Source organism: Prorops nasuta, unplaced genomic scaffold, assembly GCF_024137725.1.
Source record: "Prorops nasuta isolate Cenicafe-Biocafe unplaced genomic scaffold, Cenicafe_Pnas_1.2 PNAS00002, whole genome shotgun sequence".
In the NCBI taxonomy this organism is placed as follows: Eukaryota; Metazoa; Arthropoda; class Insecta; order Hymenoptera; family Bethylidae; genus Prorops; species Prorops nasuta.
In genome coordinates, this window is record NW_027116799.1 from 7,800,004 (window position 1) to 7,824,647 (window position 24,644).

Consider the following 24,644-nt stretch of genomic DNA (forward strand, 5'->3'; position numbering starts at 1 on the left):
GTGAAATACGCTCTCACACAGGATATACGGAGAGTGTCTTGTGCAGCGCAGTAAATTAAGCCATATTCCGCGACGTAAAAACAATATGACGAAGCAATGCTGCAAACCGAATCTTTTTATTCAGATTTATAGCACCTTAAATGTTAAAGTTCGCGGTTGACAGAAAGCTATATATTGGTCGTGCTAGCTGTTCGAGCTATGCCAAAACTCAAAATCACACATATTTCTTATAAATTGTAATATATATATATATATATATATATATATATACATAATGTATATTCCTTTGTAATAAGTCTCGAAAGTATGAGTTGTAAATTAATTTGAAGTTTAGTAAGGGGAACGAAACATTTTGAAGCAAATTAAAAACTAACCATAGTAATAAGACAAAGCAATATTGAAGTTTAAAATTTCAAAGTGCGAATTAAAGTGAAACAGGTCCGTTCTGCTGTGCAGAAAGTTCGTGAAAGTTTCGCGCTATAGGGACTTGCTCCAAATAAAATTCTGACGTTTGGAAGAGAAGTGGATCCTGCAAACTTCACTTTCCTTGTATACAGAAATTTTTTTAAGTATTTCATTTGTAATTCAAACTCACGTGCTCGAATAATCGCGAAACTACTGCCTGCTTTTAAATTTATACAATTAAAACTAATATTTAAATTAGCTCGTTTAGCTTTATTTTTGTTGATCTTTTTTAGACAAAAAAAAACCTATTGTGATTTTTAAATTCAGAAAATATAATATGCATCGAGCACTTTATGTTTATTTTGATATCTAGAGTTTAGCGAAATTTCTCACAAATACAAGTTAGTGGGATGTTCCAAATTTGCATATTGCGCATGCATATGCATTCCCACTTGGCGTAAGAAATTGGTGTCGATAGTCAAAGTGTATATTGCAAATCTAGCAAATTAAAATCTTTCAATGTTATTCAACAAGAAGAGTCTAATACCAGGAATTAAGTCGGACGATTGGATTTTAAATTTTTATTATTAATAGAATCATTTTCAAAACGTTCATTTCTGCTATTTAATTTGATGACTGAGTTTTGATACTGAAGGAGATAACAAGCTGCTGTTAACTAAATTTAAAGGGAAGTAGCACGTACCTTGAGGGTTTGGGCTGCTGTAAGCTCTTCGCGATTACCTTCATACACGCAGACACATATAGGTATTATACGTATAGAATCTGGCCACCACACTTCACCAAGATTGCATTGAATAGGACTATACCACTATTCAGATCCTCCTCCATACAAAATACCCAAATATTCCAACTGCATTGCCATCGAAACCTCTACATACGTATACCAGGAAATAGTTAAACATTTTTACATAGCATGGTTCAATCAGCTCGAACAAATAAATACTATAAGACTTTTTGTAAAAATGACGATTACCATTAAAATATTTCTCTCCACTCATATACAGAACACATTACTCGAAAATGCCCAGACTATATATGAACATGCAACTCTATGTATCTTTGTAATTCATAAGAGATATAAATTTTTGTATCAGATCTTATTTTCAATAGCATTTTTCGAGTTGCACTCTTGAAGATGATACCTAAAAAATTGATATCTGAAGTTAAACAAAATTTGATATCCATCGTCTGGGTCATTTTTAGTGGTACACCCTGTATATCCAACATTTATTTTATTATGCAAAATAATTTAATTCTAATACAGTCTCCAATTTTCCATCAATTCAATATCGTATTAATGTAATTGTTTATAAACACGTTAATCTTATCAATAAAAATTATTTATTCGATAAGGTTCCCCCTAATTAAAGAGGGGAAGAGAATAAATACAACCTGGGTAAGCCCCTATGAAGAAGCAAAGAGAGAAAGTCAATTTTCGTTTGGTTGGTTAACTCTCTAATATTTAGATGAGAAGATAACGCTGAGTTTCTTAGGCTGATCCTGTATATGGTGGAGGGATCGTTCCGAAAACGGAGGGGGGGGGGGGGGGAGGACTATCCTGCTACTTCGATGAGTTTGCCTTAGTAGGATCTTCGGGTAAAACGCTTTAGCTCTCTGTACTTCCGGACTTGCGGAGTGTAAGCTGTCCGAAATTGCTTCGAGTCTCTCAACACGAACCACACCTATCCACTCTCAGACCACATTCTCGTCGTAAAAAGCCCGCTGTGTATACGCTGGTGTCTCGACTTTCAGGCCTTTCATGACCTCCGCTGCACTAAGATAAACTTTACGAGTTCGTCACGTAGCCATAAAAATTGCGCAGCGTTTCTTCCAACAAAAAGGAGAACAAAAAATCCAGCTTTTACGCTTGCCGGATCATGAACTTTGATAATAAATTCGACCAGTCAGTTCTCTTTTATACCTTGATGCTCGGAGTGCAGGAACATGATTCGAAATATCATCGAATTCACCCTTACCAATTTTTTGCATCTTCTATCGCGCATTTGCAATTCACTAATGCATACCGTTACGCTTGAGAATACACGGGAGTCAAATAGACCACAAATTACAAAGCGATAATTAAACACCACTCGTTTGTTACTGCAGTGGTAAATCATTAACGGTCAAAATGTTAGTTAACAATTCCTGTATGACCGTAGATTCTTTTATTTTATTTTTAATTCATTGTTTTCCAAAGACTTGCATTGGAACAAAATTTTAATTACTGATCAATTTCACATTTTCAGTAATTTATCTGTAAAACTATTTTCTCGAATTATAATATTTATAAAAGCTTGAGATTTCTTTTTTTGCTTCCAGTTTTTTTTTTAACACGTTGGCAAAACAAATCACAAAACGTTCGTCGATAAACTTTTGACAGGTGCAGCGAAAGAAATGCATTTACGTGCAAGCGCTAAAAAAATATAACCCCAGTGCAATTAACTGACACTTTGAAACGTAAAGCTGTTTTTCGTCGAATAGTAGTTTAAGTTACGTGCAACGATCAGACCACTGCGAGAACGAAAAACAGGATTAAATTGTGAAATAGCGTGAAAATGACGATTCTATTTGCTAATTATGTTTTGAGAAGATTGTCTCGTAAACCCAATGGCACAGCTGTGTTTTCCACTCGTAGTTTAATCCAAGATGAGGCGGTATAGAAGAAACGCGAAAACTTTTAGGGCTACCTTAAAACTTGATATTTAACATTTAATATATTCTCACTGAGCAACATAGTCAAACTTAGATAGATCGTTAAAAATACTGTTAATTTTATCCTTCAGCTTTTAGTGGAAGACTGTATTTTCAATTAAAAGAATAACGTTGCTTATTCGGCGATAGAGTAAAAGGTTAAATAAATTAAAATTGGTAAAAGGTAGTATAGACTTAAAAGAAGAAAACAGACGTTGGAGAAGCAATCTTCTGTAAAACAGATAAATCGAGAAATTTAGGCGAGGTAGTGAGGAGGGTGAGAAAGGAAATAAAGAATGGCAATGGAATAAAGCTGCTTAGCAGCAGCAAGGATCGAAAGGGTAAAGATGTGGGGCTTTCGGAAGTCTTGGTGAGTCTCAGTTTTCTCACTGAGCGACCAAGCTTCGTCCTTTCTCCGTTATTTTTTTCCTTCCTCAACTCTATTTACCGCCTTCTACTTATTTTTTAAAATATTATACACGTGCAATTTGACTTATAATAACGAAAAACCATATAACCAGGAAATAAGTGCTGAAAGATAAATGTAAGAAAATTTGTTTATACGGACTAAACTTATCTCCATTTGATATGGATTACCTATAATTGAAATAAATGATATATGTAGAAGAATGGTTGAAAATAAATTAAGATTGATTTGAGTAAAGGTTTAATTAAGGGCTTGTGTTGTGACAAATTCAATTTCCTTCTTGAAATACCAATTAATTTGTAGTTATGTTGGGTAATCTAGCTGAATCTGAATTGTAATTACAGCTTTGAATTCAAGCTTAGAAACATGATTAGAATTTAGTAGGTTTGTGATATACTAAACACTTCTACAAGGTGGTGCCTACCTGATATGAAAAATCTAACTAAGGAAGTAGTGGAAACCACTAAGTACAGTTCATTCTCAGGATCACACGTCACCATTGATGCAAATGTTTCACTGATGCGCAACCGACACAGACTCGTCAAATTACTCGTGGGAAATTTAGCTGAGAGAATTGGAAACCTCAAGCTTTGTTGAATGACATTATTACGTATGTATGAAAGATCTACGTTGCTCGAACATAATAAGCGCGAGGCGAACGTGTCACATAAATTTATGTAATAGCAATTGATACTATTTTCTTTCTACAAGAAAATATGTTTAATAATTTAAACAATAATCTTCTCATTTATGGTTTCCCCTTAATCCTGACATTTACTTATAACCTAAAAATTCTAGAGACTAATACATAACAGACCGGTAAGTGGTATGGACAAAACTTAGATATAAAAACTATAATTGAATTATGATTATCTAAAAAGTAATATATTTATTATTAAAACAATTCTATTATAAATTACAAAAATCTAGAATACAATAATCTTACAATATTTTACAGTTAGTTTTCACTATTTTTCTACATGATTTTCAGGAAGTTATACTTTCTTCCTTATTATGGGAAGCCAGCTTCACTTCCGGAAACAGACTTCCTAGATACTGGAAAAGCAGAGCTAAAATTAAACACAATAAAAAAATTGCAAGTAAATAATTACGATTAATTCGATAAAAAGACTGAAGGGATTGATCATTATTTACCGTGCAGAACCACTTGGACTACGACTACGAGATCCTGCTTTTGAACCAGACATGGAGCGCGATCTACTTCTACTTTTTGATCGAGATTTAGACTGCGACCTGCTACTTCTAGCTGATCCATGTCTTTCAGACCCAGAACGAGAGCCACTTTTTGATCGAGACCTCGACCTTGACCGTGATCTGGATTTTCTGGGCCCACTACGAGATCGCGATCTCGATACAGTTTTCCTAGATCCAGACCTTGACCTTGACTTTGATCGTGATCTACTTTTCCTTGATCTTGAGCGCGACCTCGACATGCTTTTGACTGAGCCAGACCTCGATCCTGAACTAGAACGGGAAGGACTCCTCGACTTTGACCCAGACCGAGACCTTGAACCCGAGCGGGATGGAGACCGCGATCGGGAACGAGAGGTGGAACGACTTCGAGATCCACTGACGGAGTTTGATCCAGATTTGGACCTGGACTTAGATCTGGATCCGGATCTGGACCTGGACCGCGAAGCACGGGATCCATCAGAGTCAGATTCGCTTCTTCTTTTCCCACGTGGACCTGCCTCGTTACCACTTTCCTCTCTATTATAAAAATAGAAGTCACATTTATTAACAATGAAGAGAAAGAAAGAGAGAGAGAGAGAGAGAAGAAAGTGAAAATTTGAAGAAATACTAACCCACTTGCAATTTTAAGGCCACTACCAGTACCACTGTCCGACTCGCTGGTTGATATAGTCTCCTTTGACTTGATTTTGCCCCTCGGTACTTCGGGTGTATACTTATGACGTCCTTTATCCTTTTTGGCCCCAACCTTCCTTGTTCGTTTCGACTTGAGCCTATCACTTTCAGAACCTGAAAAAATACAATCATGAAATTCCACGAAAAAAGAATTTAATGATTAAACATTACCTCCGCTATCTCGGTTACTAGGCTCTTTCCTCTTCCTACCCCTGACTCTAGATCCCTTCTCTTTGATATCACCACTTCCTTTTCTTTTAATTTTTTTCTCCCTTGGTACTTCCTCTCTAGGCTCATCTATTCCAGATCCACCACTATCGCTAACATACTGTTCACTCCGGACTCTCTTGCCTTTCTTTGCCGATTTTTCTGATGGCATCTCACCAAACACTAGAGCATTCTTTGTCTTCTCCACGTACTCTTGCCGCTTTTGCAACATCTCTTCCTCCTTCTGACGACGAGTCTCCTCCATTTTCCGTTGTTCTTCCGTCTGACGTAATTTGAATGCCTGCCGCTCTTCCTCTTGCTTACGTCTAAGCATTTTTTCCTCCTCGTCCAATCTTCTGGCTCTCGCAACGTGATATTGAGCTTGAGACAGTAAATCCTGACATCTCCTCGCTTCAGCGTCCGCTAGCTGCTCTACTCTATCGCCATGCGACGACAAATATTGGAAGTATTTGTGCGAAAGTCCTAATTCATGAACCGCTTGCAACACTGTCGTCAAAGTTGATTTTTCGTCTTTTAGAATATGAGTGGCCAGTCGTTGCAATACAAGGGCTATGTTATATAACAATACAGCGTCTTGGGGTGCTACCCTACGGGCTTTCAACAGTGTCAGTTTCGCCTCTTGTAATTTGCCGGCTTTGAAGTACGCCCTACTAGGATATTGCAATACTTCAACATGATGATATTTATAAAATTTTCGCAGGCAGTTTTCATACATCTGAACGGCACTGACAAATTGTTTCTGTTCAACGTAAATATGTGCGATATTTAACCATACATCGCAAAATTTTGCGGTGGGCTCCCTTACTTGAGCAAAAATATCTCTAGCTTCGTTCACACAGTTCTTGTGCGCTAAAACTGCGCCAATTTCAATCGCAGCCCATATGTTCTTTGAATCGTTCCTCAATACTTGCTTGTACATTGCTAGTGCTCTTTCTTGATGCCTTTTTTCGCGCTCTTTGTCTTTTCCGTTTTGATGCAATGTTTTCAGCCAAATATTTCCCAAGGCAATCAGGGAGTACGCGTCGGTGCTGGTAGATGGGCTTTTTAAGATTCTTTCAAACTTTTTTTGCCCGGGGCCCCATTCCATCTTGGCTAAATGCAAATTCCTAAGCAGTGACCAAGCATCTGGATGTTCATTATTTATCCTCAGTGCATCTTTAAACCAATCGGAAGCTTCGTAGATTTGGCCCTTATCTCTCGCCATGCATCCCAATCTAAGATAACAATCCACGTAATTTGGATGTTCCTTCAGAATGTCTTTGTACAGTTTTTCTGCTCTATCAAAAAAATACACACTGCTTCATTAAGACGAGCCAAATTGTACGTGGTCGTAACAACTATTGAGTTGTAATAAACGGGATCTTCGGAAACGTCTGCTTTTGAACGAGTCCAAGACTCCTCCAAATTCTTCCTTGCCTCCTCTAAATTGTTTAATCGGTAATGCAAAGCACCCACGTTATTTAGAATCTCAGGTGGAATCTCCGCTTCTACTTTTTCCTTCAAAATTCTAGTAGCAGTTCCATAAGCATTCAATGAAGCATTCAAATCACTTTGCTCTAATATTTGAGCCAACTCTATCCATGCTTCAACGTCGTCTGGAAATTGCTCTGTTACTTTTCTCAAGTGGTTTTTGGCTATATCACATTTTGACTGTGAACTGGACTTGGCATACAGGGAATCAAGAACCTTCATCGTTTCGTAATTTCCTGGTTGAGCTTTCAACACTTTCTCAAAACACTGTGCCGCATTTTCTGCATCACCTCGATACATATACATCTGACCTAGGCCAAAATGTGGTAAGACAAATACTGGTGGAGCAAATTGTGTTGCTTGATAGTAGTACTGAAATGCCTGGTCATAATCCCATTGAACATGAAATGCCCTGGCTAATTGATAACAACTTTCCCCACGCATTGCTTCATTTTCCGTATTATGAAATGCATGTTAAGCCAAATGTTGAACTTTGTTGTAATCTTTTTTGAAAAAAAAAATTATTAGCTAAATGATTTAGTACCATTGGGTTAGTCGAATCAATGATATATGCTTTAGATAACATCTGTACTCCAGTTCTAATACTACCGGGTTGTTGCTGATTTAACTTTAAAACTGAAAGACCCACTAATGCCCCAACGCACTGTACATCCAATTGTAATGCCCTTTCAAATGCCAGTCTAGCCTTTTCCTGATTGGTCAATTTCATAAAGCAGCGTCCCATTCCTAATCTTACAGAAGCTGGACAGTTAGGATTTGTTCTTAATGCTTTCTTATAAAAAGCGAGAGCTCCCCTGTAGTCTTTCTTACTAAAGGCTATACAAGCTTTTCCCAACAAAGAAGGTATATTGTTTGGAGAATGATTGAGTACAAAATTAAACTGTGCATCAGCTTGCTCCATTTTATCACCCTCCAAAAAGCAAAAGTATGCTCTTCCAAGCAAGTGATTTTAAGAAAAATGACAATATTTATATCCTTTATTTATACAAATTAGTGTTAGAAAAAGAGCAAAGAAGCCTACCTGATTATACATAATGATTTTATAAGCTGTTGTGTATAGCAATGTTACTTTTATAAACAAATCTCTTTTCTTGTCTTTATTCTTCTCCCTATTTGCTTCCTACACATATGCAGCCAACATATCATAGGCTCGCATCTGAGCTTTTTCATAGTCACGATAATCAATGTTGGCATCGATTCGAGATGATTCCAATATCTTGATAAAATCTTCAATCTTATGTTGCTTATAACATTCCAGCTAAAATTTTCAACCAGCTTCTAATTAATCTTAAACTCAATGTATATGATATAAAGTCATTATTAATTGTGTATACTTACTGCCAAATTAACCCAGATGTTAAGCTGGGGATTTTCCTGCCGCAATATTCCAAGTACCTCATCTTCTTCTGGTAATTGATCAAGGTAAAGCTCAATAACCTTTTTGTAATTATGGAAATAGTATTAATTAAAATCATCTATATTTATTACCACCATTATATGGGCTCATTTTTAAATAAATTCATAAAAGAGTCTAATTGAAAATTTCTCTTATAATTTTATGGAAAATATGACGGTAAATACCTCATCTGTGTCCCGAAGAGGAATTTCTATACAACCAGCCATAACGGCTTTCCTCCGTAGTCCGTATCGTCCGTATTATGAAACATGACGCTGCGTTGTCAACCAGCAGCAATTTTATTTTTCAAATCTCCATTCTGGTTTCACCAGTTCACCACATATGATTTCTGCCAAATACCAATACTAATTAAAAGACTAATGAAATAAAAAAAATCCAATAATCATCCTCTCTAAATAAAAGCTTACAACGATGACAGTGCAAAATCGTTACGTTACAAACATATCAAATAACCAGAAACAAATTAAAAGTGAAACAGGAGACTATCATAAAATACAAGTCGCACTTAGAATAAAATTTATAGAGGTTTAGAAATTTTGTATAAAAATAACGATTCTTTAACATTAAATACTTAGCTTAGTGAATAATCAAATTTTTCTTAAAAATATTCAAAAATTTAAAGCATTTTCCTTTAAAGCGTAATATCAATTATCACATATATATATCACGATTATGAAGCGCATGCCACGCAAACAGCATCCTTCTTAAGTGAGGATGCAAGAATAATTTCATCCTAATCAAGGCTGCGAAATCGTTTTCTTCTTGCGACTTTCTTCAGTAAATTATTAATGCCATTTTCAGAAATTGCCGTTTCATTTGCAGATTCTTTTAAAACGTTTATCAATATTGATTTATCTACGGTAAGTTGTATAGGGTCCGCTGCTGGTCTTGTCTAACAATAATTAACGCCGGTTTTTAGTCCCTATAAATATTAATAAATCAGTTAAAAAGATTTAATTTCTCTCTCTCTCTCTCTCTCTCTTACACACACATCACACAATGTATATTTTTCTACCTTTTTCCAATCACTAATATGCATAGCAGAAAGATCGTCAATATTAGGTGGTGATATGTGAGCTTTTACATATTGTGATTGATCTATGAAGGCCCCGCGATCTACTGCTATTTGGATGACCACATCTTTATGAATCTCTGAGGCGGTTTTATAAAGGGCCTTGATTTCGTTCGGTATATCCTGTATATTTTGTATGGAACCATTGTTTGCAATTATTTTGTTTCTCGTATCTGGATTCCACAAATTTATAGCGGTCAGCTTTTTAACTAACTGGTCATTGACTACTTGAAACTCTCCAAACGATTTACGTTTAGTGTACATATAGCTATCGTATGGTTCAATAGATATGTATTACCCAATATATTTGCAAGGGTTTCATCTGGCGTTTGGGCAATCAGCAGAGAATTGCTGATGCCGTACCTATCGATTTTCTTTTTCAATTTGTCCCAATCCCACAAATCGGTTGGTGTAACTATCCACATATCATATTGTAAGAGCTGCAAATAATACGTATTGTAAATATTGTCATCCTATAAATTTCAATAAGAACAAAATAAAATGATCGAAACTTACTCCTTTGCTGACTTCGCTATTTCTGTACGAACCGTAGGGTTGACCCTTTTCCATTGAAATTTCACAGCTTGCCTCTAAGGCACCATAGTAAAGAGTTTCAAAATTCTGTTGGTTTAACTTTTTTGCTTCATTGCTTTCAAATTTATATTGCATCAATAAAAAGACATCAGCTAATCCTTGAATTCCAATTCCTGTAACCCATTTATCAAATATAGATTTCTAATACTTCAAATGATACAATCAATATTTCTATTTTTTAAAGCTCACCAATGGGTCTATGCTTCTTATTTGGCTCCTCTGTTTTAGGGATAGGATAATAATTGACATCAATAATCTTATCTAAATTATATGTTACCACTTTAGTGATTGTTTTCAACTTTTCAAAATCAAAGATTCTATTATCGGTGTCGACGAACATGTTTACTGCAATTGATGCCATATTGCACATCGCTACTTCATCGGGACTAGAATATTGTACGATCCCGGTGAACGGACTGCTATTTTATTGTACCGAGATTTTGATGATTGGATTTATGATTACAACGATCTTTGTACCGAATGTAAGGAGATTCAGTTTTAATCTGGGACAGGAGAATAGCTTTCCATAAATCTTTGGCATTTACTTGCCGTTTAAAACGTTTTTCGTTCTCACACCTAAAGATTTGAGAAAAATTGTTTCAAAAATCTGATATATTATGAAAAACATTATATAATCAGTAAAATTGTTATTTACCGAGTGTACATTTCCTCAAATTTTTCACTCCATACATCAATAAGACCAGGCGATTCATGGGGCCACATTAATGTCCACACACCATCATCCATGACTTGCTGCATAAATAAATCAGGAATCGATAATGCATAAGATATATTTCCTGCATGATCCTATTCTTGGCCAGTGTTCTTTTTCAAATCTAAAAGTTTGTATATTTCCACATGCCATGGATCCAAAGAAATATTTATTTCTGCAGGCTTTTCTCTCCTTGTTTCATACAAATAAGAACAATGACCTTTAAAAACTCGATAGTTGATTGAATCCCGCCTGATGTTTCAAAATATTCAGCATTAACAGTGCCTTTAGCAGGATTATTATGAATACTTAATCCAATTCCAACTGCAGATTCACTGATAAGAGCACATCTGTTCACTATGTCAGCTATACACTGAGTTCTGTCTTTGGTCATCGTTAAAAGGAAAGAACTGAAATATTTTGTTTTATTTATTTTAGTTAATTTAAACAATGCGGTATTAAAAATTTGATCAAAAATACAATACCTGGACATTTGTTGTTGACCCATGCAGGCATAAAAAAGGGTTGGCAAGCATGAGTAAAATATTTTTTGGACATTAGGTTATATGTCTCGATTATTTTAACAATATCTTCTTCATGAATGGCAACTGCAACTCTCATTAACATATCCTGAGGTCTCTCAACTACTTTTCCATTTATTTTAAGCAGTAACTTTTCTCTAATATTTTGAATCCAAAGTAATTGTAATTGAAGTCCCTATCATATTCAATAGTAGAGATTAATTTTTGAGCATTTGTTTGAATAATTTTATTATATGCTTCACTGGTCATTGGCTTGTGATCGTTTGTACGTGGATCTCTGAGATTATATAAATCTGACATAATCTCTAAATAAAAACAAAGTAATATTTTCGTAGGTTTTATATAAGTTTGGAAAAAAATATAAATATTATCAAGAGCTGTGTGTTTATCATACCACTGAAAGATTTTGTTGTTTCTTTGTGCAAATTAAAAACTGCCATTCTGCCAGGTAATATACCGTAATGTGGGATAGTCATATGTCATACTAGCAGCAGTCTTGGCAGCAAGATTAAGCAGTTCTATAATTGTTAACTCAGAAGATAATTTAGCTCTTACACGACTTGTAATGTGAGACTGCAAAAATAGAGATACAGATATATAAGACAGCTAAGAAACAATTATTTTCTTGACTTTTAATAAGTATATAATGATCGATTATCATAAACAAATTAAACAAAAATGCCTTACAGGATCTACATAGTCCATTTTTAAATCATAACATAATGTTTGAATCTTTAAGGTAATTTTGTCACAATGAAACACTTCCTTTTGTCCATCTGAAAATAATTAAAAATGATTAAAACCTTCCTTTGTAACTGATCCTAACAAGCACGAAAATTCTAATTTCCAAAAGAATTCAATATACTTTCAACGATGCATTTATGAATTTGATCACTTACCCCGCTTTATTACATAAATTTCTTTGTTTTCAGGCATTTTGGACGATTAAAAGCTAATTTGGAATTCACAAAATATCTCAAACTTATGAAGCAACACGGCGGCACGGGAACTGGTGCTTTGATGCGAAACAGCAACAGAGACAGGACGGACAGGACTGGACTGGACAGTGAACAGTGGACTGTGGAGTGTGGACTGGTGTGGACTACTGTGGAGTGTGGACTGTGGACTAGAGATCAGGAGTCAAGCCTGAAGCAAGTCCTGGACCGCTCAGCACGCGACACATCTCCGATTTTCAATAATATTTATTGATCAGTCTTTTTTTTTACAATAATAACGAATTACGGTGGTATTCACACGGAGACCCCACACTCGACTCAATAACTTTGTTGAACGATTTGAAAATCCTAGATAAATTTTAAAATCCCCCCGGACCGGACGTTCCCGTAAGGTTAATAAAAGAGGTTAGTGTCCGGGGAAAAGAGGACAGATGGCAACCCTAGCTGTATTGAAAGCCAATTGCGTTCGCAATGAATTAAAAATTTGGGAAACTTTATTAGAAGTTAGGATAAAGCTGCAAAAATGTTTATCTACATGCAATCAACTACCACAGCAAGATATTTATAAAGAATTTGTATCTGATAAAGAATTTATGAAGACAACAAATGATACGAAAAATCAACTATCTAGACTCTTGGATAATATGCTAAATTTACAAAGTGCACTTTTAAAGCAATATCCTGAAACCCAAAATTTAGGAAAAGATGAAAAGCCTAGTGGAAGTAAGAACTGTGAGGTAGATGAATCAATGGATGAAGAAATTCTTTCTGACACAGATGAGGAAACTCCTTTGGATACAGATGGGGAAATACAAACCAAAGAGGAATGCTTGCTTTCTGAAGAAGACGAAGACTTGGAAGAAGAATGTATTAAATCTCCTAATAAAAAGTTGAAACTTTTCGATTATGAAAAGGAATTAGATAAAAGGCATCAAATGTATACAAATTATAGAAATTCAGTAATACAAAAATGGAATGATAAAACAAGAGTCGCTGCTGGAACTCTACAAAAGGGCTCCAGTTTAACTATTTTAAAACAAATTGGATTTGCTTTGAGCGATAAATCTAAATTGCGTAAAAAAACTCAGCTCAAACGCTCTGAATATAGAATTCTTGGTAAGGCAATGGAATCTGGCAAGGATCAAGATGAGAAGAGAACCCAGGAATATGACCCTGAAATTTATGATGATGACGATTTTTATCATCAGCTATTACGTGACTTAATTGAATATAAATCCTCCGATGTAACAGATCCCATTCAACTTAGTAAGCAATGGATTAAACTACAAAATATGAGAAATAAAATGAAACGAAAAATAGATACAAGAGCGACAAAAGGTAGAAGAGTACGTTATAATGTTCATAATAAAATTGTTAGCTTTATGGCACCAGTTATAGTTAACGACACATGGACGGACAATGCAAAAACTGAACTTTATAAATCATTATTTCGAACGATTGCACCAGTTGACCAGCAAATAGATCATTAAAATCAGGTTTTAATATAGCATTATTTTTTTAAATAAGATCTGTAATGAAAGGCATTGCTATGATTATTAAAATTGTAGCATACTTAATAAAAGATACTTTATATCATATGTACATATGTATGAATATAGAATTATAAATTTTGATACAGTTATATGTTTGTATTTTTCAATGCATCTCTCACATTATATTTATTAAATTAATTTATATTTATGAGAACAGACAGCTGCATAGATTTTATTTAAAAAGGGACCGAGTTTGTTAGTAATAATATAATAAATGATGCAAAACACATTAACAATGGTTTACAGCCATCATTACACGTTTCTTTATCCTAAATAATACAATGAAGAGTAGGGTCACCAGGTTAAGTGAGAGAATTAAGAATCGACCATAGGAATGAGACAGATGAGTGACAACTGAAAATGACCTAAAAAGAATAATGTTCACACCAAACACTTATTAACAAAAAAAAAAAAAAAAATTTGCTAATAAGCGTTATTATTATCAAACAATAATAAAATTGTATCGTTCGTTATTTGCCTTTTTATGTCTACAAAATATAAGAATATTTTGTACTTTGGCTTAAAAGTTTTATCGATACTTCAGCGTAAGTTTGATGCAGGTCTACTACTGATAAGTTAAAAACCATTAACATTACTCAATCATATAAAAATGATAACAATTATAAATTATTTATATACGTCAAAAGTCTCAACAGAAAAAGCATTATTGACATTTGAAAGTAGAGTAGCACAGGCTAAAAATTGATTTATGTGCAACTGTATTGTACAAATCTCAAAATCTTGTACCAGAATATTAATAACAAATTATTTCTATTCAAATGAAGATGACAAAGGATCTTTTAATCGTTTAGCGTAGTATATCAAAAAATAAAAGTACTTAACGTAATGAATTTATTATAGTTTATAAATTATTCTCTCGAATGTACAAAACCTAGTTTTATCTTTCTTCATTTTTCCTTGAATGAACCGAAACTTTGAAGTGCACCACGCATAAACTATATGATAATTACTTAATCCAGTTATCCGAATGTGCTCCCATTGGCTCGTTCTTATTCGATATCCGACAGCTTTACTCATAAACTTCCTATCATGACTCATAATCGTTATTAAAAAGACCTGCAAGGTCACATCAGTCCGTGCTCCAGACTTTCGACAGACTCTGGAAATTTACCATCGCGTCTACTTTCAATCTCCTTAGAACCAATGCACTTTTTACATAAAAACCCGCGATTTTTCTCTCTCCCCATTTGCAATGGGTTATCGTACCAAGATACTCAATCGACTTTACTGCTCCCGGAATTAATCGCAGACTCGCCAAATAGACTGCCAGACGCTACACGATAAACTCGTGCAGATATTTCACAAAATCTGTATGCGCACAGTGCAAACAGATTACAATGGGAATTTCAAATCAATTTAAAATCACGAAGCGCTATCAAAAATTAAGCATTATCAGCAGACTTAGGAACGTGCGATCGAATATAGCTATAAATTATACAAATCTTACGATAAAAACGATAAATCATTTTTCTAATAATTAATTATCATCAAAACACTGGGAATAGGCAAGAAAATGCGAAGAAAAGCGATCGATGGTCAAATGTCATACATGTGTAAAAATAACCCATTAGAAAGCACTCGAGCCGAATTGCGAATTTCTTGGTGGTACCGGAAGCAGGGGGAGTAAGAGGGGGGTAGTCAGCCAAGGATCTAATGCTGATCGAGGTTTATCTTGGGGCAGTTTGCAGCTTGTGCAGCTTTGTTGAACGAGTAGCATATTTGACGGTGTGTAAAGAGCAATGGGCGAATATGTGAGAGTGGCTATCAGTGCTCATTTGACATTTGACCCTTGGTGCTGGCCTAAGTGTACATTGGCGTGTAAACGTCGACTGTATCGCGGAAACCGCAGTCTTCGGTTCATCTCCGTCCGCTTAATTAGACTCTCTGAAACGTGATCTTAGTTGGGAGTTTTGCGCGAAAATCCTTCATCAGTCTCACTCGAATCCTCGTAGAAAATCAACCCTAACCATTTGGATCGCTCTCGCATCAGTGCACATCGGCAAAATCTCTTGGCAGTTCCTGAAATTACGCGTTTTCGTCGACGATTCTTCGTCGCTTGGCTTGACTCGAACTGATCGATGGTAGCCAAGATGGATTGAGACTTTCCACCGACGTGAGACACAGTCCTGTCTGCTCGCCCATAACAGTCGGCAGTCGAGCTGCCCCAATCGCGACAAAATGTTAGTCAAGGCTGAAAAAATCATCCTCTATGTGCGAAAGTTCCTCAAAGTGATGGTCCTCTATAATTAACGATAATGTTAAACTCGATCACTGAAAATATATATTCGTATATATCTATAGATACTTTCGAGAGATACGTTTGAAAAACGAGTTGTCCAAATCATTCACGAGTTATAATTTTAGTAATAAAAAGTCATCCCCTTTGTGCAAAAATTTCTTATTACAGTTATATATATATATATATAGTCTGCACTGCAAGTGACAAAAATTTTAAACTCCATTGTTGGAAATCTGCACACGTTACAATACAGTCGCGTGTAAATCGAGTTTCTTTAAATCATTTACTCCTTATAATTACATTAATTAAAGTTTAGTGCTATTGTAAGAAATTTGGATCTATATCGCAACGCACCACTAATTTCCAGCATATCGTAGGTACGAAAAATGTTTATTAGTTTCATCGCCAAGAATTATTACTCCGTTTTAAATATTTTGCATGCAATTGCATGGTTACAATCGAATTGAAGAAGCTTGCAATTTCAGTGAAAATATTCAAGAAAGATTCAAGGGTGGTCAATGAGGCTAGCCGTATCTAGCGTAGCAAAGATTAAGATTAAGCCAATGATATTTTCTAAAACGAGCTATATCTTGGAGAAAATGCGAAGAAGCAAGTCGATTAAAAAATAAAAACACATATCATAACAAAATAAAGCATATTGGGTAGTTGTTTGATGTGCGTTTCAAAATGAATTTCATTAAAGTAATACAGTTTACTTTCGAGAGATACAAATAAAAATTACACTCTTAATATACACAAAATTTTAATTTTATATCTTACATTTCGTAGAACATTTTTTCTTTTTTCGTCGGATAGCTTTAAATCACACCAAATGATAAAAATTATTAAATAGTAGGATTTCGGGTAATAACTGTATTTATCAATGCACTTTTCATGCAATCACGTAAACATTTATTACGAAGGAGTTACCATGACGCAATATTAAGCATTTACTGTCGAGGAATTCGGCAAGCTGTGCGCATCAATTTCCAGGCAATTTTTAAGACAAACGCAAAAGTAAAGAATTACAGAGCGATGTCAGGCGTTTCAAGGTCGGACGATAACGAGGATCCAGATAAGGGCTCGCTGGACAACGATTATTTACGTTCTAGAGGGATGACTATTTCTCATTTTTCACATACTCTCGAATTTCTTTCCCAAAAGTGTTCTCACGAATACACGTTTTACCAAAGCTTTGGTCCAATTTAAAAATTGTCCATCATCGCTTGTATAATTTGGCCAATCTCCAATTTTTTCCCGCATTCCTCGTTTGATTCCTTCGTCATTAAATCTGCAACAGCCCCTGTAGGTCTAAAAAAAAATTCAACGAATTTAGTCTGTCTGTGATAATACATTTCTCTGACCTAATTATAATCCCCGTTTGTTTTTTCCGTTAAGTCAGAATGTTTTTTCATCGTACTTATCCTCGATTTATCGTCAACGTTTGGGACTTTTACCGTACGTCTTCACCGATACTGAAAATCACAACAACTTTTTACATTAAGCTTTCTCCGCGTTGCATTCTCCTCTGATCATCGTTCATTATCAAAACCTACAATTTATTGACGCAAGTGCAGTGTTTTGTGTTCATCGTTAGTTTTCACGGTGCAATTACGTTGGAACAACAAATATTTACTGTTTATCTAAACCCTTGATTTTCAAGAAAAAACAAATAAATTTATAGTTTTCTTTTTGCACGTTATGTGATTGCAAATGATTTGTTGCGAAACCGAGCACAACTTTGTGAAACCTGTATATAAGAGAATCATTATAACATATATATATATATATATATATATAATTATAATAGTGGAGGTTTTAAAATTGACCAATGTACAAGAACAGATACCCTAATCGGAAAACGTACCTGAATTTTATAGCTTCTTAAAATATTATTCAAGACTGTTTATGATATAGGGGAAATTTTTTCTACTGAGTTTATTTGAAGAGATGCGATAAATTCTGGGGTATGTGCAAGGGGTGGTGATAAAAGCGCACGAAGTTGTTTAAGGTGAAATATTTTTCGCCATCCGTGAACCTGCGCCGAGCGTGCTTCTACGGAACATCCATGGAAAATACTGAAAAAGACATCCAGTATCGAAACAAACCCCGTGTCGCGAGGGTTGTCTACCCCCAGCGTGTTGTTTTCTCCCAATAAACTCTACAAGTGGCTCCCCGTTGACTCGGAAACACGATAAAACCGATTAAAGCGTGACAATAGCTATATTCCATGCTTCTCAAAGGTATTTCCGCTGAATTCCTTTGGATCGTTTCTTCGTTTTCCAAAAAAAAAAAAACAAAAAAAAACCTTTCAACGATTGTCACTTGGATCCCTCAAATTCACCCCAACTCTCCATATAATAAATCGAAGGAAAATATCGATTTTTATCAAGACAATATTTTTCTCTCGCTATCTCTAAATTATTCAGAATTCCGTCTCCTTTGCTTTGTTTCCTGTCCGGCGAACTTTGATTAATTCTCTTTCCCAGCGTGATTGACGCTATCTCGACAGATTCCGGAAAAAATCTATCTTCATTCTGCGATTTATTGTGCTCTTTTTAAGTGTTCCATATACTGTTGAGAAATTGTACAACGCCAAAGTGCTTCGATCAATTTTCAATTTTCATACGTATACGGTTTATAATTAGATCTTTTTTTACGTGGGTGTAAGAGTGATTCCAGTTTGCTATAAGGTTTTTGAAAAATAGGAAAGAGTATGAAGCTGTTAAATCTACAAATGAATTTCCGAATATGGCAACGAAGCTTATTATTGGAATGAGATAAATATTTAGCTACGATTAGAGAGAAAAGTGTAAATATATACTACTCTCGCATCGATGAAGTATGCGAAAACCGAAAAGATCTACGTGCTCTTTATAACTAATTTCGGGTAGTGCAAATATTTATGAACGAGGCTGAAGCTCGAATCGGTCAATAGCACATTGTTCTTGGAGGTCCTGCAAATTTTAAACGGGCATTGTTTCCAATTTTCAGATACGACTTTAGATTGGCTACAGACTTGAATGATTCGATAAAGATGTCGGTAAATTCTGATGTGAAATATAAGAGTATTTTGGAAAATGCTGCCAGATTAAAAGTTTTTCAAGAGTGTAAATTATGTACGATTAATTCAGTTTTCTCGAAACCCTAAATAAGACATATTTCATCAATTGACAAGAGGTGAAATGTTACATCGAGAGATTTATTTTGGGTGTACTTGTTAAATGTTGCAGATTATGACGATAATTGTGGAAATGGACAATTTAATTGAAGTTAACACAACGCAGGAACTACCCGGAATGAAAATGAATGATTCGTATCAGGCCCCAGTGAATGACTCTTATGAGGAGCTGCCAATCGACATGCGTTTTAACCAAGGTCACGTCGTGACTATAGTTACGTATAGTATATTGATGGTTATCTCAGCCATTGGAAACACGACTGTCCTAGTCCTCATCTTACGAATGAAGCGAAAGCCTGGGAAAACTTATCCCTTGATAATGATGTTGATGCACCTCTCTATTGCCGATTTGTTTGTGAGTAATTTCACTTTCAGTCCTTTAACATTTATAGCACTAGTGACTGGAGGAGTTGGTAACAAAAATCATAGAAAAGAACTTGTATTTTTTAAATAATTTAAATATCAAGTGATTAACTATATAAAGTTTCTGGATCAACAGTCTTAAAAGTTAGATAAAGAGGCAACATATAAGACTTACTGTTGTAAATTTTATCACACAATGACATTATTTTGTATATTCTTGATTAAAAAATTGTTCCATTCAGATAATTATCCTTCTCATAGAATAAACTGTAAAAAGGAATATTTTTACCTCTAAGTTATGTGATTGTAGTAAAGTGATTTTTCTCCATATTGCTTTACCATTTAAGGCGGGCAAATAAATTCGTTTCAGTTTTCACGAGAACTCTCGCAGAGTAGGAATAAGCTTTTTTTCTATACTTTAGGCTAATACTATTTAACTTGTTTTATAAGATCGGTATAGCTGTTTGTAGTTGAAGCCTAATATAGCGGTGAATTTTATTGTAAAGACCGAAAGCAAAAATAAAGAATGGCCTGTAGTGACCTATATGGGTGCTGAAAATAAATATAAGCGTCAAGAATATTCGAGAGACATGACAGCTAGAGCAGGCATGGCTTTTTTTATTAGTTTTTAGTACAACTTCGCAGTCTCTCTAAAAGTTTGCTTTAAAACTATCCACGTGATGATAAATTTACGCACATAATAAGAGAAACGGCAGTCGGGGAAAGAATGGCTGAGCTAAATCATTTTTCAGCGTAGCTGGCGGGTCTTTTCAAGTTTATTTCAGCAGTAATAGCAAATACAATTTTGTTTCCAGAACACATTAATTAGCATGGCGATACATTTTTGAGAATAAATGTATGCGAGGCCTGACTTAAAATTCTGTCAAAATTCAAACAAATTTTAAGTTATTAGAGACGAAGAGAAATTTCAGAGTAAATAAAAAGTTATCATAGCCCATAGAACGTTGCTCGATAAACTTTTTAATTGCAATTACACTTACTGTTTAAAAAATTACATTAGGAAACTGAGAGATCGTTAGTTCAGTTTTTGCTTCGTTAATTTTATTGCACGAGGAGAGTCCGATTAATGAGATGGAAGTAAATCAATTAGCGAATGAATAAAATGGCCGAATTACAATAATTTTTACACGTGGCAGGCGACGTTTCTGATGATGCCTCTGGAGATAGGATGGGCGATTACAGTTTCATGGACCGCGGGTGATGCCATGTGCAGGATAATGGCATTCTTCAGGATATTTGGCTTGTATTTGTCATCCTTCATTCTGGTCTGCATAAGCGTTGACAGGTTAGTATAATTATGAATTTCAGACAATAAAAGAATATCCTGAAATTAAAACGTTGGAACGTTTTGCAGATATTACGCCATAAAACGGCCACTTCAATTAATCGCTGAGAGAAGAAGAAAAATAATGGTAGCAATGGCTTGGATAGGAGCTGCTTTGTGCTCGGCTCCTCAGGTAATTCAACGGTGTTTATATCGTACACGATAAACTTGATTGAATCACGCTCGTTTAATTAAACAATTATTAAAAATTGATAGATGGTCGTTTTTCACTTGGAGGCTCATCCAGACATAACTTGGTACGAGCAATGTATAACGGTCAATACTTTTGCCAGCTACGCACACGAAGTGGCGTATGCGTGTTTCGGAATGATAATGATGTATTGGTTCCCTCTGATCGTCATAATCTACACGTACAGCAGCATTTTTCTCGAGCTATGCAGAAGGTCCAGGGAACCCGAAGAAGGTACTTTGATTTTCTGTTATTTTTATAAAAAAAGAGTAAGTGTAACAAGAGTAAATTTCCATTGCTCTCTAATTACAGACAGAATACGTCGATCTTCGGGCGAATACTTTTCACGAGCGAAAACACGAACGTTGAAAATATCGATCATGATCATTGCAGTTTTTGTTGTCTGCTGGACCCCTTACTACGTCATGTCCGTTTGGTGAGACACAAATTCGACGTTCCGATAATATATTAACGATTAAGGGTATATGGAAAAATAATAAAAAAAATTATGGTTAACGTGAAACAGGTATTGGATTGACAGCCCTTCGGCCAGAGAAGTAGATCAACGAATTCAAAAGGCCCTTTTTCTCTTTGCCTGTACCAACTCGTGCATGAACCCTATAGTCTATGGTTTTTTCAATATTCGCGATCGTAGAAAGGTAAGTTGTGAATTTTAAAGAAACACTCGTCATATTCGAATGCTTCTTTTATATACATATACTTATAGTTTCCTTAAACGAGCGTTTTACCCAATATTGGCTAAAGAGATTTTTGACCAAATTTTGTTCTTTTTTATACGTATGTCTGATGTAATTGGATTGCGAGGCCTTAAAGCCAGTTCTTTCCCGTGTTTTTTCCACTCGCAATACATTTAAGAAGATACGACCGTTCGCCGATTGGCTATTGGTGATTGAAAAAGAAAACATATACTTTTATTGTAGGCACCGGTACGAGCTTCAACCATAGAAACCAGAGTCACTCCACTGTCGTTATCAGTGAGACTGCTAGAGTGATGGGCAAAAAAGTTTCAGACCAAAAGATGCGTGCAAAAAATATGTGCGTTTTTTCTCCCTCTGATAAGATTTTATTAGAATACTCACTATATACATTACTCTTTCCTGATCTTTTATTAGAAAACGGTCATCCGTACAAATTATTTATATTTAACATAGTGCCATTTTTGAATTCTTAAGAAAAGGATTGGCTGTGATTGATGGCGCATATACATTTATTCTTTATACATCTTATAATATGAAATTTGTACAAAGACGAAAAAATGAAGAATATTTTTTCAACGATATTCCATTTATTATCCTTGTTGCGTTTATATATTATTATTTATTTTAATTCTCTGTAAATTATTCAATCATTAAATTGCAAAAACAATGGAAGGAAATTCATGCGCGTGCTTGTACTTCGATTAACGAGCTAGCAATTTATTATTGTACAATTTTTTATGATTTCAAACAGCATTAAATTGAATATTTTTTCATGTTTTGTTTTCTTTCAAGCCTTTCATTCCACACAAATATAGATTTTACTTTCCACCCTCGTGACAAAACTTGTTCACTGGCACAATTAATTTTTTATTTCATCGATATTGTTATTATTAATATTATTACTATACTTATACTGAAAATGTTGGCAATAAACACAAATTGATGAAATGTATTTGATTTGACTTTTTGTTGGAATAAACTTATCGTACAATCTGCCAATTTTCATTTGCCCGATGGAACTAATTAATGTAATTATCGAGAATTATCGAACTTGTAGCAACAAAGTTATGCGTAGTAAACGAGATTGACGTAGGAATGAAGCAAAACGAACGTATTTTCCGCTTAATTAAGTACGTTTTATATGAAATTAGCGGGCAGGATTTAAATTTCAATGAAACCACTTGCCAGTGGTGTGGAAAATCCGATTAAAGATAATATTAAAGTAATAAATTGAATATGGTCAAGGATCTTGTCAAGGATTAAACGTGACTCTAAGATTTCTCTACTTTAATTTGGATGACGTAACGGAGCTTTTAATTATCTTCAATTACAAGAACTTTATGATTATTGATAATATAGCGCGTATTGCTTTTAATATTGTTACGGAGAACAGTTTCACAATTACACAACAGGCGGTCGTCGTATTTTTCTTAACAGGGTAAACGGAACGATACGGGGATATCGGTTGGTCGTCCATCTTGCCAAGTCGTGCAGGAAATTCCAATTCAAATTCTTAGGCCGTCCAACGAGCTTAAACCCACGAAAAGCTGTTTGTTCAACGCGAGAAAAAATTCAAACGGGCCCGAGGAACAAGTTTATCGCCTTAGCAGGTCCTTCCGGTTAACAAGGACCAGATGCCAATCCTGCAAAAGGATTCATGAAGTTTCCAAAGGATTCCAAGAAAGTAAGATACTTTTTGCACTCGCACGGATTTATTCCTAACTTTCACCTAATAACTTTCAATTCAAACAGTTTTTTTTTTCTTGCAGCTACTGATAACGCTCAAACTACTCTGTAGACTCGAAATAGGATTGGAATGAAAAAACCTGCTTTGCTCAATATATATATATATATATACATACACGATCCGCCAGTTAAAATGCTCCAGAGCAAAGATATGCAGAGAGATACGTGTACCTACAAAACTATAAGAGATTTAACATTTTTACATAGAGCTTTTTCGATACCTCTTATTCATAAACAGAGAAGTCTCATATAAAATTTTCATATCTTCAGTAGTTTCTTTAATAAAGAAACATACACATTTTCTTACGTGCATCATCCTTTCAGGCATTTTAAGCGGTGGACCCTATATAGTTTTACACAAACTACTGCATTCTATACGTATTATAATTTATAAGAAACCATTCGTAAAGCATTTGGAAGGCACTTTGATCAATGTAAATAGTAAATTATTTTTTGTAATAAATAGTTATTTATAAGCGAAAGAGAAGAGTGTGTACTTTTATTTGTAAATAATAAATTAAGAAAAATACGCTATAAAACTCATTACAGAGTTTAAAATGTTAAATAAAAATAATTACCTGTTAGCTTTAAAATGTGCACACGTGTGTATATACTATTCCTGAACGTTATTAAAAACCTAAAAATAATAGTTTTGAGCTAAAAGGAGAAATGAGCAGACGATGATGGACGTTATTGATGAATGCATGATTAATTATACAGCTGGACATATTGGATCGATCGATCGATAAATGAATGAAGTCTCGATCGGGTAATTTAGAATATGTTAATCCATAGAACGAAGTGTGTGGAAGCTGTTTCGAGGTAGACGAAGTGCAGTTTTCCT

At 34.9% G+C, this 24,644-nt stretch overlaps 4 protein-coding genes and 1 pseudogene across 5 annotated transcripts; 2 read left to right on the forward strand and 3 right to left on the reverse strand.

Annotated features, from left to right (window-relative positions):
* Positions 1–4,413: 4,413 nt before the first annotated feature.
* LOC136776950 (RNA polymerase-associated protein CTR9 homolog) lies at positions 4,414–9,459 on the reverse strand (annotated as a pseudogene).
* On the reverse strand, positions 9,301–9,860 carry LOC136780674 (ribonucleoside-diphosphate reductase large subunit-like). Its single transcript, XM_066739210.1, has 3 exons — positions 9,854–9,860; positions 9,553–9,812; positions 9,301–9,459 (listed from the first exon to the last, which is right to left on the reverse strand). The coding sequence occupies exons 1-3, from the start codon at positions 9,858–9,860 to the stop codon at positions 9,301–9,303; spliced, it is 426 nt and encodes a 141-aa protein (XP_066595307.1).
* On the reverse strand, positions 9,734–12,528 carry LOC136776963 (ribonucleoside-diphosphate reductase large subunit-like). Its single transcript, XM_066732927.1, has 8 exons — positions 12,387–12,528; positions 12,175–12,263; positions 11,882–12,060; positions 11,431–11,792; positions 10,889–11,355; positions 10,423–10,809; positions 10,156–10,346; positions 9,734–10,079 (listed from the first exon to the last, which is right to left on the reverse strand). Exons 6-8 carry the CDS (start codon positions 10,601–10,603, stop codon positions 9,864–9,866), a joined length of 588 nt encoding a protein of 195 aa, XP_066589024.1. The 5' UTR covers positions 10,604–10,809; positions 10,889–11,355; positions 11,431–11,792; positions 11,882–12,060; positions 12,175–12,263; positions 12,387–12,528; the 3' UTR covers positions 9,734–9,863.
* A 91-nt stretch (positions 12,529–12,619) lies between these two features.
* Positions 12,620–14,624, forward strand: Aatf (Apoptosis antagonizing transcription factor). Its single transcript, XM_066732914.1, has 2 exons — positions 12,620–13,166; positions 13,203–14,624. The coding sequence occupies exons 1-2, from the start codon at positions 12,875–12,877 to the stop codon at positions 13,931–13,933; spliced, it is 1,023 nt and encodes a 340-aa protein (XP_066589011.1). The 5' UTR covers positions 12,620–12,874; the 3' UTR covers positions 13,934–14,624.
* A 1,260-nt stretch (positions 14,625–15,884) lies between these two features.
* On the forward strand, positions 15,885–24,222 carry LOC136783589 (adipokinetic hormone/corazonin-related peptide receptor variant I-like). Of its 2 annotated transcripts, XM_066743847.1 has the most exons (9): positions 15,885–16,633; positions 19,490–19,792; positions 20,958–21,106; positions 21,176–21,278; positions 21,362–21,569; positions 21,648–21,771; positions 21,862–21,994; positions 23,492–23,738; positions 23,824–24,222. In XM_066743847.1, exons 2-9 carry the CDS (start codon positions 19,493–19,495, stop codon positions 23,850–23,852), a joined length of 1,293 nt encoding a protein of 430 aa, XP_066599944.1. In that variant the 5' UTR covers positions 15,885–16,633; positions 19,490–19,492; the 3' UTR covers positions 23,853–24,222. The 2 variants fall into 2 exon arrangements, with proteins under 2 accessions (XP_066599944.1, XP_066599951.1); XM_066743854.1 differs by lacking the exons at positions 23,492–23,738; positions 23,824–24,222 and adding an exon at positions 22,277–22,897.
* The last annotated feature ends 422 nt before the right edge of the window (positions 24,223–24,644 follow it).

What these genes read in the sequence shown, in the direction of transcription:
- LOC136776963 (XM_066732927.1), bottom strand. Translation starts at nt 10,603, where the DNA reads ATGTGCAATATGGCATCAATTGCAGTAAACATGTTCGTCGACACCGAT. An exon ending in TAAGAAGCATAGACCCATTG is followed by an intron (nt 10,347 to 10,422) that starts GTGAGCTTTAAA and finishes AATGGGTTACAG; the next exon opens with GAATTGGAATTCAAGGATTA. An exon ending in ATAGCGAAGTCAGCAAAGGA is followed by an intron (nt 10,080 to 10,155) that starts GTAAGTTTCGAT and finishes TATTATTTGCAG; the next exon opens with CTCTTACAATATGATATGTG.
- LOC136783589 (XM_066743847.1), top strand. Translation starts at nt 19,493, where the DNA reads ATGACGATAATTGTGGAAATGGACAATTTAATTGAAGTTAACACAACG. An exon ending in TCTCTATTGCCGATTTGTTT is followed by an intron (nt 19,793 to 20,957) that starts GTGAGTAATTTC and finishes TACACGTGGCAG; the next exon opens with GCGACGTTTCTGATGATGCC. An exon ending in TACTACGTCATGTCCGTTTG is followed by an intron (nt 21,772 to 21,861) that starts GTGAGACACAAA and finishes AACGTGAAACAG; the next exon opens with GTATTGGATTGACAGCCCTT.
- Aatf (XM_066732914.1), top strand. Translation starts at nt 12,875, where the DNA reads ATGGCAACCCTAGCTGTATTGAAAGCCAATTGCGTTCGCAATGAATTA. An exon ending in AGATGAAAAGCCTAGTGGAA is followed by an intron (nt 13,167 to 13,202) that starts GTAAGAACTGTG and finishes CAATGGATGAAG; the next exon opens with AAATTCTTTCTGACACAGAT.
- LOC136780674 (XM_066739210.1), bottom strand. An exon ending in ATACATTGTGTGATGTGTGT is followed by an intron (nt 9,460 to 9,552) that starts GTAAGAGAGAGA and finishes AATTATTGTTAG; the next exon opens with ACAAGACCAGCAGCGGACCC.